At 34.5% G+C, this 13,154-nt stretch overlaps 1 protein-coding gene across 3 annotated transcripts in view; it reads right to left on the bottom strand.

Moving 5' to 3' along the window:
• The window catches only part of Ush2a (usherin), a 724,044-nt gene that overhangs the window by 112,053 nt on the left and 598,837 nt on the right, over positions 1–13,154 (bottom strand). For all 3 annotated transcript variants that reach the window (XM_076831652.1, XM_076831654.1, XM_076831653.1), the window contains 2 exons: positions 6,232–6,415; positions 5,183–5,340 (listed from right to left, as the gene is read on the bottom strand). In XM_076831652.1, the coding sequence (XP_076687767.1) occupies positions 5,183–5,340; positions 6,232–6,415 (342 nt within the window). The remainder of the gene's footprint in view (positions 1–5,182; positions 5,341–6,231; positions 6,416–13,154) is intronic.

Here is a 13,154-nt window from a genome sequence, read left to right as displayed (position 1 = left end):
ATAAAAATCATTTATATCCCTAACCAATATTAATTAAAATGATTTCTCAGCAGAAGCATTGTTGCCAATTCTTTTCTTTAATGGACTAAAAGATGAATGTGGAAAGAAAATCACCAGTATTTCGATATTAGGCATTAAATCTAAATAACTCACCATCCTTGGTGAGAAAAAGTACATGTTGAATGCGATGACACTGTTAATTAGAACATGATTAAGGGCTGGGATAGTTCAAAATATAGTCATCATCTTGATAAATTAAAAGAGCTCATTATTATCTCCAGAGTTTAAATAATTTTCAATGTTTGGATTCTTAAACAGCAGGGATATCTATCTCCATCCTTTTTCTGAGTAAACCATTTATGTTCCATGAAGTCTTTTCTTCTTAATTTTCTTTAATTTTTTCACCCATTAAGATGACATATATCCTTGCTTTCTTTAATATGAATGTGTAAGTCCTGATCCAAGGTTTTGAACTGGTAAAAACAGAAAAATGGTGAGAAGGATTATTTAGGAGTAAATTAACCCGGCTTATATGTCGTATTTTCGTATGTAGGTTCGAACAATAATGGCAGTTATTAAGAACTGCTTTACCATGTCATCTCAATTCATGTAATGACAAAGCAAAGAAAGCATTTATTATTCTATTTTATCAATAAGAAATCTGAATTTCTTGCCTAAGGCCACAGGAAAACTAAACAATGGGACTCCATATAGAAACCAACATTTCCTTTTCTAGACCATGAAAAAAATCATGCATCCATAAGACAACATATGGTCTTTAAAAATATGTGTATGTTCCTCATTTGTCTTTAAAGAAAGTGTGTGTGTGTGTGTGTGTGTGTGTGTGTGTGTGTAGGGTTGAGTAAATGTGAAGGGAGAGGAGGGCTTTATAGGAAATCAAGTCTATGATCATTTCAAGCAGCAGATCATTCCCCATTTATTTGTTTTTGTATTGCAAATTGTGAAAACATACTCCACCATTTTGTACCTCCACTAATTTAGCAAATATTTTGTAAGAATTTGTCATTTTTCTATCATCTTATTTGGAAGTGCAAAGGATGCACAATGAGAAGAAATCTTAGTTGATTTTAAGAGGTTGCAGTGTTTTGTTAATAATACTACTGACATTAAGGTAATGGAGGCAAAGTTGACCATAATTCACCTGAGTGGTAAGAAAATAGTTAGCAAGTCTTCAAAATAGTCTTTGAATAATCTCTTTGTAGACCATTTGAGAGATGACTCTTCCCTCCTGTCGCCAGCTACAATCTTCCTGCACCTGAAATCTGGTTTTGCTAAGGCAGGGCTCTTCTTGCAGGACTTGTGGATGGGTAGGTGGAGCTCTGGTTGCTAACTCCTTCATGATGCAGGAGATAACTATGGCCAGGTGGATGTTTTTCCCTCAGGGGTTCACCATTTTCCACAATCAATTCTTCTGGTTATGTTGTATTCCACCATGATATTTTTCTCAATGAAGATATCATACATTCAACATAAAAATGTATGTTGACATGCCCAGTAAAACATAATTCTCCCAGAATCATTTGGTTTTTCACCAACCCCCAGCTCAGTTTCTTGATCTTCTAGACTTCTATTTCAAAATGCAGAGTTGTTGCATCATACATCAGGGAGACTTTGAGTCATAAATGAAAAGTTTGATTTGGATTTAAGAGTTAGAACAAACATAGGAAGGAATTACTCCAAAACGTAGTGACCTGGATTTGAATCCTGTCTCTGCTGTGTGATCTCGAACATACAATATTAGTTCTTTGGAGATTTAAATTTCTTAATATGGAGATAATAATATTACCTGTCCCTTAGGGTTTGCACAAGCATTAACTGAGGTAAAGCAGGGGAAGTGGTTATTAAAGTCTTTGGCACATACTGGGAATTTAACAAATGCAAACTAAACAAGCAATATAAATACATATATGATATTGGCTATTGGTCTCACCATTACTCTATTCACACATACTCTATAGAACTCACCCTTTTGACTAGTAGGATTTATAAAAGTGCTTATTGATAGCACTGGAACTATTTTGTTTATCAACAGCACTGCAACCCTAATCTGAAAGCTGAATTACAGTTAATTGCCTAGGTAATTTTTTGGTTGTGAAGTAACCACATAGAACTTACCCCTCTAAGGTTATTCTCTTTATATTAATCACAAAACAAAATACATGTTAAAAATCAATGAATTTAACCATTATTTTGGCTTTGGATATTTAAGAGAAACTTGTTTGTTTCATATTTTAGAGAATTTTATTAAAGTTGACCACTTTGGTTTATGGGATCCATGGTTACTAAAAGTCAAACTGAACTAAACATCTAAACTAAAACAACTAGTCAATTAAACTATTAAACTAAAAGTCACATGCAGAACTTTTTAAGAAGTCTAAATTTAGTATATATTTGTGGTGGAGATTCTGTCTTTGTACAAGCTTTCTAGATGATTCTAAAGTTCATTTAGATTTGGAAACTATACAAATGGAATGTTTGGTTAATTATTCAGTTCTGCTTCTGATATAATCAATTTGGAATGCCAGGCAATATGATAAATATTTAGAAAAATCCTAATTGTGAGTACATAAACAACCGCCATTTATAACAAGTTTGTTTCCTTTCTGGTGAAAATATATATTTGTGACTATTTAGGAACAGAAAAAATGTTTTTGTTACCAAATCAAAACACAGCATGAGGTACTTTCCAATAAAATCAACTGTAGATTATACACAAGTCAAAATCATTTGACTGTTTACTGAGTTCAAAATCCTTCTAGGTGCCAGGAAAAAAATTCATTTTAGATTTTAATCTTTCCATATATTATAAGGTTTCTGTAATAGATTTTGTGCATCTGAAACTAAAAGATTGACAGGTCTGGATATTATAGATTTATTAACTGTTGGTTAAATGGTCAGAGTTAGCAAGTATCCTTTTTTACATTTACTCTTAGTCTGAACTGGAATGAATTTTTTTTCTTTATAAAGCTTGAGGTAAGCAATAGTTCAGGTTATAATATACAAGCAAAGTTATGTTTTATTCCAACGATATTTTTCTCAACGAAGATATCATACATTCAACATAAAAATGTGCCTTGAAATCAAAGAAAGAAAATGACATAACGTTGGAAAATTTGACAGAAGCCTTAAAAAGACTAACCCCATTCTTTTATAATTTTGAAAATAAGGGCCACTAAATTCAGCAAATGCTGGAGCAAGTTCCTTTAAAAAATGAGTAATTGAGGGCAAAAATTAATTTTTCAGAAAGTAAACATGTTTTTCCATAGGATAGTATACAGAATAAGTTAAGTTAGTTCATTTAATCTTTATACCAGTTCTACTTGCAGATGCACTTGTTATCTCAGGGGAAAAAAAAAACAAATTGAGTGGTTGAGGTCAGCATACAGGTGGCACTACTAGGGTAGGAATCCTGGTTTTTTTTGTTTTGTTTTGTTTTTAATTTGGTTGTCTATCATAAAAGAAAGATACCTTCAAATTCATGCCAAGTATGAAGTCTTCCTATTAGCAAAGGCAATCTGCATGTTTAATAATGTAAAAATAGTAGATAATGTAACAAGCTACAGGACTTCCAAACACATAGTTAGAAAATCATCCACTTTGTTTACCATCATGGACTATCCCTTCTTGTTCGTGGGGTTGTGGAAAACCCTGGTTTGATTCTGAAAAATCTTTAACAGGCTGAGTCTGGTCTTAAAGTGGCGCTATCCAGCCTCATTTTACTTTGTGGGGCTGAAACACAGCAGCGCTCTAAAATGCCAAGGAAAAATTATGGTAACAGGTTTGCAAGATAGCAATGCTGCACCAAGAATGTAAGAAACCAGGTTCTCTAAAGGGGAATGGAAATTTGTATTTCCCTTGTGAGAGGATTTCTTTTCCTTCGTTGAAATTAAGAACAGAGTTCAGAAATATCTATGCTCCTAAAACTTAGATAAAGATTATATTGCTTAGTAATTGCTGCAACTGGTTATTCCTTTATGTTTTATTAAATATATTGTATATTTATATTAAAGCAAAGGTGTATGGAGTCATTTATACTTAAAATATTCAAAGAACTTATATATTTTTCTTTATTTATATAGCTCTTGGTAAATTTTCTCCTGTGAATTTAAACAAAGAAGACCTTTCAGATTATAACATTGGAAGGATATTTATGATAACTGAATTTGTATATATTAGGCTTTGACATTATCTTGATGATTATATAAACTTTTTTTTTTACTAAAATAGTTGTTGAATTCAATGAAAAACAGGTCTTCAACTAATTATTTTATGGAATGGATCTGCTGTCACGTTGACTGTGGCTAAACTTACTCTGATAGGCACAATATGTGTTTGTTTCAATTTCATTTTAAGACTAGATATTAAAAATCAAATCAGGTATTTCTGAATTGCATTTAACAACTTAATCAGTTTTAAATTTTACTTGAAAAAAGAGCCCTTCTTATGTACTTTATGCTAAAAGATAGAAAAGGAAGATTTCACTCTAATCTTTACTTCACAGTGTTGATGTAATCAGGATTTTACCTGAGGATGATGCTTACACCACAGTATAATAATGCACTAAATCATAAAAGCAACTCAATAGGAACTAACTGGCTCAATGGAAGCTGTACAGTACAGAAAGGCAAAAGCTACCATGTCTGGTCAGGATTCAAGTTGCATAGACAGAAAGAGCTGTTGTCTTTCCAAACTCCTGTTTCATTGATAAAAACATAGAGGAAATGATAGCATACTAATGATCCAATCTTAGAAATCCTGAGGACATGAATGTTCAAAGTAATTTTGATTTATATAGTTTATATATATATATACAGAGAGAGAGAGAGAGAGAGAGAGAGAGAGAGAGAGAGAATGGATTTTAGGCTCTTGTACTTGAATCAAAGTAGTGCTTTGATAGAAAGGTGTATATATAATATTCTAGTATTTATTATATTACATATTATATACAAACATCTACATACACACCCATATTTATCTATTCATACATGTATACTCATAAATTTATAAGTCAGGAATATGATTTGGATTATTCCGTTCACATATACTCAGGAAATGGATTATACCTTTGCTGATTTACTATATTTACATTTCTATCCTTATCTCCATTTAATTTCCCTTAAAATGCTTAAAACACACACACACACTAATTTTCTTTCTTTACCTGGTGGTGTCCAAGCCACAAATATGGAATAAGGCCCAATCACTGTGATGTTATATGGAGTATGGATTTCTTCTGGTGTTGACTCAGGCATTTGGACCACGTAATCATCACTGGTACTGCTGCCGCCTTCAGTTCTGGCTTCCAACTTGTAAATGTACCTAATGAAAGAAGAATCGCAGTAGGTTGGTGCACAGGAGACATGGGCAATGATTGCTGGATTTTCTATCTATTGCTGAGTCCTAAATTTGTGACTCTAAGTTCTTTGCTCCCTTAACCAGAAACTTCACCTTGGACTTGGGAGTTTTGTTCAAGCAGCCTACTCTCGAGACCATCTCTGTCTGCCACTCCCAACTTTATTTTTAAGCTTCTAGTAATTTATAATTTTTTTTCCTGAAGATTTCAGAAAAGTCTTGGAGTGTGCTGGTGGACCGTGAAAGACTCAAATTAATCTTCCCTATTTTTAAGTGGTTTGAGGTTCAGGAAAATATGTTTAGAAGAAGAGGGCTTTAAATTGATCCGTTATTCTCTACAATAAAACTAAATTGTTCTTTACTCTCTACAATAAAACATCTGTTGATGTAAGATCTATTTTGTCTCTGCTGAGAAATGAATGGGAATGAACTGCAAATACGTGGAACTTTTCCCCTCTAGACCTACATCTAGTTACCAGGCAGAGACTACATAAGAGAAGAAAAGGTGGTTGATGAAAAACAAATTCTTTGACTCTCTCTTATTGCTAATTTAGGAATACATGTTTTTAAAGGTAATTTGATATATTTTAAAGTTTAATATCTTGAGCATTTTGTATATTTAAAAATTCTCATGCTTTCATTCAAATAGAAGATTACTTATTCACATTTATTTACACCTTAAAGGAATTTCATGCAGTCTGAAGAATAACATATTTCTGTAGCATTTTCACCAATTACACTATGGCTAATGAATAAGAAAATTATTCAGATACTTTAATAATATTTCAATGAATGTATTAAATTTTTAAAAAAAAAAAACACCTCACTGGAGGATTGGTAAAGTTTTCCTTTCATTACCTGCTATTGGGCTCCAGGTGTTTATCAGTGAAATTCCGTTCCTCACTGCCACCCAGGAGAAGCAAGGTTCCATTACGACTCAATTGATATTGAGAAATGAGGCCATTGGGCTTTTCTGGAGGACTCCAATACAATTCCACTGTTGAAGAATTGATGATCATGTGTCGAGGTGTCACCCAAACCCCTGGCAAAAATAACACAAGGAGGTTTTATTGTAAGTATAAAATAAATACCTTATCAGAAGTCATACCCTCACTTCAGGAACTGATATTTTCCATCTTCTGATTAAAAAATAATCTCACCCTGAATAATAAAATATATTTTATTTAGTTTGGAGATGAAGTACATAAGTGGGCATAAATATATATTTTTCTTATAGCTCTATTTTATTTTTGAATGTCACACCACTAGTAGTAGAAAATGTCTCCCTTTTGTCTGTCACTCTGCATGTAATTTAACTAAGGTCTAAGAGGCATTTTAAACTTTGATACTATTTGCCTGGAATATGCCGAAAAAAGCATGATCTAGCATTTACCTGAATTATACAATTTAAAAATACACATACGTTCCCTTCTTCTGTTATATCATGTGCTATACTTTGTACTTTTGCTACTCTTTCTAGTCTCATTTATTGGCTCATTTTCTCCTCTGGCACCTCAAAATAATGTAGGGACTCAGGGACCGGGTCTCTGTCCTTTTTCCTTCTCTCTACTTTCCTCTCCTTTTTTCTACTTTCTCCCTCCTCTCTTCTTTTTTAACACTTACTAGGTGATGTCAATTCAGTCTCAAATTTTAAATATTATCTACATGCTGAAGACTCGCAAACACATATCTTTAGACTAATACTGTCCTCTGAGCTGCAGACTCATGAATCCATTTACTTTTAAAAAAATATTGTTCTTTTTATATATACATGATAGTGGACTGGAATTTGACATATAATACATGCATGGAGTATAACATCCTAATTAGGATCCCATTCTTGTGGTTGTACATGATGTGGGGTTCACTGGTGGCGTATTCATACATGTACCTAGGAAAGTTATGTCAGATTCATTCCACTGTCTCTCCTATTCTGTTTAATTTGACATCTGTATTTGGGTAATGACTTACTCACTCAAAACTTAAAGATTCCAAAACAGAACCCTTGGTTTTCATGTCCACAGTCTCTGTAGTTCCCAATCTTGTCTACTTACTCATTTTCTTTTTTTAAAAAAAGATTTACTTTATTAAACTCTTTTTGCAATTATAGATGGACAGAATGCCTTTATTTTTCTTTTATTTGTATATGGTGCTAATGAACCCAGTGCCTTACAAATGCTAGGCAAGCGCTCTGCCACTGAGCTATAGCCCCAGCCCTATGTACTTATTTTCTTAAGGAAAAAAGATTATCCTTGAGGCTTTAGGTTTTCTTTATCCCAAATCATCAGGCCCTGAAGATTCTAATTCCATTTATCTTTACTGTCAACCCTTTAGTCCAAACCAAAGTTCTCTTTCATGACCTTCTGTCACAGCCTTTAAACTGGTCTCCATGTTTTAAATCTTGGTCTTCTCTTTCATTGGGATCTTTCCAAAATTGTATAAGTGTATACATAAGCCAGTAGAATCCTTTTGAAATATATATCTCTTTTGAATTTTTTCAGATAATACAAAATTACCATTTCTATGATTATTTGTGTGGTCTGACATTTTTCTGGCTCTGGGCTACCTGGCACCAGTCTCTCCATCATTTATGAACCCCCAGTCACACCAGACTCCATTCTATACCCAGAATGCTTCAAATTCTTTCCTATCTCCCAGCCTTTGCACTTCCTTCTTCTACTTGGAACCTAATTGCTTCCAACACTAAAATACTTTGTGCATTTTATTCTCATAGTAAAGTTACTTGGAAATTTCACTTTATTAGGGTGTCCTTATTTGACCCTCATACCCTTACTCTAATCCTTTCTAAAGGGATTCCAACTGAGTTCATCTCTATCACATATCTTTTTCTATTTCCTTTTTAACATTCAGAAAATCTTTCCTTGACACGTCTCTATTACCATGTGGCCTGCCTTCAAAGCAAAGTTAGTTCCATGAGGGTAGGGATCTTATCTGTCTTATTTGTCAGGATATGTCTATGCATAGAACAAAGCCTAATAAATATCAAATGACTGAGTTTCCTTTGTAAATATACTGCCTGCAAAATAGAGTGTTAGGCACTGGAGGCAGTTCTAGGGAATGCAGTAATGTCTAAGATGGGGCTCATTCTTTCAAGGAGTTTGCCCTTCAGTATTAAAGGCAAAATAAACACACAACCTTAATTCAAGGTCAAACATTCAAGTACTCTTATGGATGTGCAAACCTATTGATGGAAAATCTAGCAATGAGGAAGATCAATCCTACCACTTCATGTTGCCCTTTAGTTATGCTCTGAATAGACATTGTAACTCTCCTAAGGAGCTTTAAAAACCTCGTTTCATTATATTAGGTTCCCTTGAATCAATAGCTTTGGGTTGACTATATCTCCTGTGTATGTTACTCTGTAAAGGGTAAGATTTTGACATGTTTAGAAGGAAAAACTTCAGGACATTAAAATATGATTTATTTAGCAGCATCCTGAGAAAAAATATCAAGATAGATCTCAAAATGCCTCAAGCATACCAACTTTATAAGCAGCAGCATATTCTTGAGTGGAAAGTAGTCCATTCTGTTCTGAGAGCTTTTTCTGTGCTAGATACTTGGAAAAATCCACAAATCACAGTTTACATTTATGTCTAGGTTTCTCTGCCAACAGCTTCTGTCTGCATCTAGGTGATGCAGACAATCATTTAGAGCTCTGACTTATACATAATATTAATTTGTTGATTCAAGAGATAAAGTATGAAGGTTTAACTTATAATCTGCTTCCTGTAGTCATATGTTTCTCACCTTGAAGAAATGTGTTAAATAAAAATCACCACAGTTCTAAAAAGGCTTTCGCTTAGTTTCAAATATAAACCCATCAATGTAGCCTGTGGATATGGAGGTGCTAATCACATAAAATAAAGCAGAATTTGGGGTTTGTTCCAAGTTTTTGATAAAAGTTGACTTTTATATGTATACGGGCTGGTGAAGTTCTGGTCAAGTTGGTGATAACCCTTTTGTCCATTGATATGATTTTAAGATGAAGTACAAATGTGCAAATAATTAGTAAGCAGTACATTTTCTACTTGCATAGTGATATGAGGACATTGTTATGCTAAAAGCTATCAGAAGTATTTGATAGAGGAAGATTTGCCCTTGGTGAGATGACTTAGGAAGTCTGAGGTAGAGAATTTGCTGTCTTCTTTTTCTCATTCCCACTCCCAAGTCTCAGATGGCACTAGAAAAATCCATTCTGTATAACTTAGCAGGAGACCAAGGCAATTCAAAGGAAGAAAGTGGACCATAGCAAGAGAAATGCCTTAGGGGAAAACTAGCTGAGAGGTACAAAGTAGAAAGGTGAGAAAGTAAACCTTGGTGAGTCTTTTGATGCAAGGACTATTGAGAAAGGGGCATGTCTACTGGTTTGTTTTACTTTTATCTTGAGATCCATGCAACATTACCCATTTCTCATATTCATATCAATCTTCATTCCAATTCAAGAATTCCAACATTGATTGTGAATTGACTTTCTCCTGAAATCTGGTGATGTGAACCAGTTTGGTATTGCTCATGTCAGGGGTGCACTGCTTCTGAACTAATTACCATTTATTAATTTATTCCTTCAACATTCTACCTGACTTGTGTCATTTTTCATGTTATGAGCACTCTTCAAGGAGCCACAGTATTATAGTGAATAAATATGTATTCATAAAAAGCTATAATGCAGTAACGATAAATGCCTAGTGGCTGGAAGAGCACTTAGGAAGTATGACCTGACACAGACTGCAGGGCGAGAAGAAGAAGGGTGCAAGGAGGTGGCCTTAGGGACAGATTTCCATAAGGAGAGACAGGTGAGTTCAGTTTTGAACCAGTGGGAGTTGGCAAGTGAGTAAGTAGAGCAAGGGGGTCTAGGCTGACCCCTAGAACTTACATATGGTACTAGAGAGAAGGGATAGTACAATAGGACTGTTCGTATGTTGGCATGGTGTTCGTTGCATGGCATGGTGCTATGGTTTAGATATAAGGGGACTTCTTGAAATTCATGTATGAGACAACACTAGAATGTTCAGAGGTAAAATGATTTGGATTATGAGAGCTGTAACCTAAATGGGGATTAATCCATTGACATGGATTAACTGGGTCATAACTATAGGAAGGTAGAGTGTGCTAGAGAAAGTGGGTCACTGGGAGTGTGCCTTTGGGCTATATATTTTCTTGCTGGTGAACAGAGCTCTCTCTTTGCTTCCTTGTTGCCATGTTCTGGGCTGCTTTCCTCTGCCACACCCTTCCACCATGATGTTCGGCCTCATCTTGGGCCCAGAGCAATGGCGTCAGCCATCTATGGACTGAACTTCTGAAACCATGAGCTCCTCCTCTAAGTTGTTCTTGTCAGGTCTTTTGGTCAGAGTGATGAAAAGCTGGCATTTTAAAGAAGACCAAAAGACTCACAAGTTTCACAGAAATTAAAGCATGTGGGGTCTATTTTGCTTTACTAAGAAGATATATGTTCATGTTTCTTTGAATGAAAGTGTAATTTTTTTTTGAGATGACTAATATGAGATATACCCTTTCTGACAAAAGGGGAAAACAAATTATAATAGGATACATGAGAAAGATGGAAAATGACTAGAGGTAGGGAACGCAGTTAGAAGGATCCAGAGAAGTTAGAAGGGTCCTTAACTAATGCGGGGGCAGAAGGGATAGAAAGAACAATTTTTTTTTTAAGAGAAAGGTGAGAGAGAGAGACAGAGAGAGAGAATTTTTAATATTTATTTTTTAGTTTTTGGCGAACATAACATCTTTGTTTGTATGTGGTGCTGAGGATCGAACCCGGGCCGCACGCATGCCAGGCGAGCGCACTACCACTTGAGCCACATCCCTAGCCCCAAAAGAACAATATTTTAAAAAAGATAATTTTAAGATTTAAAATTAACAAGATTTGATTTAAAAAATTATATACTACATCCCAAGTAAAAGGGAAGCATTAAGAATGTCAGGTGTCAGGCTTGGATGATAGGTGAATGGTGGTACTGGAGGGAGAAACAGGAAGAAGAGTAAGGTGGGGATATGGGGTGGGGAGAGAGATATTACTTAATTGTTGAAGTAATGAGGTTTAAGTATTTGTAAAACACCCCAGTACAAATATCTAGTTATCAGTAGATACATGGGCCCTAAACTGATGGGCGTAGCCTTGGTGAGGATTTTAGTAGGTGGGAGCTCTCAGCCTTCATTAGGAGATGAAGCCAGGACTTGAGAATCATGGAAGAGACTAAGAGACTACAGAGTAAATAAGTGCAAAGAGTAGAGCAAGTGTCTAAATGAGCACCAACAGTTAAAAGAAGGGCAGAGGAAGAAGAATCCCAAGTGAAAGTGAGACAGATCAGTCTTCTCTATCTTTTCCTTTTCCCCATTATTGATGCTAGAGGAAAGCAAGCCTGAAATTTTGCATGATTTAACTTTGAAATGAATTAGAGCTCGTTGGGATGGCAGTAGTTGCAATAAAAGAGAGTAATAATCCAATTCAAACTCTTCCACTATTTGACTCTTCCCACTATTTGACTAAAGGTACACGATTTTCTATGAGGCTAAAATTGTACAGAACTATGTCCAACTTATCAGGAAGTCATAATATATTTTAAGATTTTTTTTTAGATTGAAAATGAAAAAAGAAATGAGAAGAGCTTAGCGTGGCTATGAAGAAAGGCTTCTTTTATTCTGTATCCATTTAGGAATCTCAAATACTAGACCTTCAAATTTTGTCTGGTTTATTCTAAAATTGGCATTTTAAAATTAGTTAAATCTGGGTTAGTGATGTAAAAGGATATAATCTTCTTGTTTTTAATTTGCAGAAAAACAATAGTATTTGTTCCCTTAAAATCCTCATGGTAAGCATTCAACTACATTTATTTTATGTGTGTTATACACAAATGGCATATATAAAGCCAGAAAATGGATCTTAATCCATGTTTCTTCTGTAGAGATACCCCTGCTTAGTTTATTATTTCTTTGCATGGTTATTTTTGTTAAAGGAAGGTGCCTACATTAAAAAAAATCTAGGACAACCTGTCTCATATGATACTTTTCTGCAATGTTGAGAGGTATAATTCTTAAGTCATAAAATCGGATCCCTTTCAAGAAATTTTGTTGGGGGAAGTGGGAAAATAGATGCATAGTTTTAAAAATTTTTTAAAATAAGAATTTGGTGAGTGAACTGGAATAAGAGACCCTGTTATTTTATCAGGCTTGAGTTTCAGCCAAAACTGGTTGATAGATCCTTTAGAAATTATCCATTATCATCAAAGTATCCATTTGATAGTTTACCTTTCCAAAAAATCCACTGCTGGTTTCTTCCTTTCAAAGGAACACTAAGCTTTTTGACATGAAACATTCTTTATATAGAAAACATCATTAGTGAATTCCTGGTGAGGAGCCATATGCCCCATATGTGGAATTTTCCATTTTATTCCCCATTTACTGGTAGGAAGTTCAGGTCTAATATTCTGAGGTACAACAATCCCTTTCATTAGAAGAGTAATGGACACGTAGTTCAGGACTCTACCATGGTAACTGATATTATATTGCTGTTTAGAATCTTATTTATGGCTCAGTTTCCCCACATGAAAAACAAGCAGAAAAATAAAGATTAACACACAATTAGTGCATCCCTAATTGATGCCACTAAGGACATTTTTTCTCTTCAAAATAAATGACCTCACCTACCTGGTTCCCAACCCATGGGTAACGATTGTCATGAGTTGGGTGTATTTAACATTTTTCGGTACATTTATTTATTTGCCATTGAAAATAAATGCTATTTT

The sequence above is a fragment of the Callospermophilus lateralis genome, chromosome 13 (genome assembly GCF_048772815.1).
Source record: "Callospermophilus lateralis isolate mCalLat2 chromosome 13, mCalLat2.hap1, whole genome shotgun sequence".
Classification (NCBI taxonomy): domain Eukaryota; kingdom Metazoa; phylum Chordata; class Mammalia; order Rodentia; family Sciuridae; genus Callospermophilus; species Callospermophilus lateralis.
This window is presented reverse-complemented; position numbering and strand designations above follow the sequence as displayed.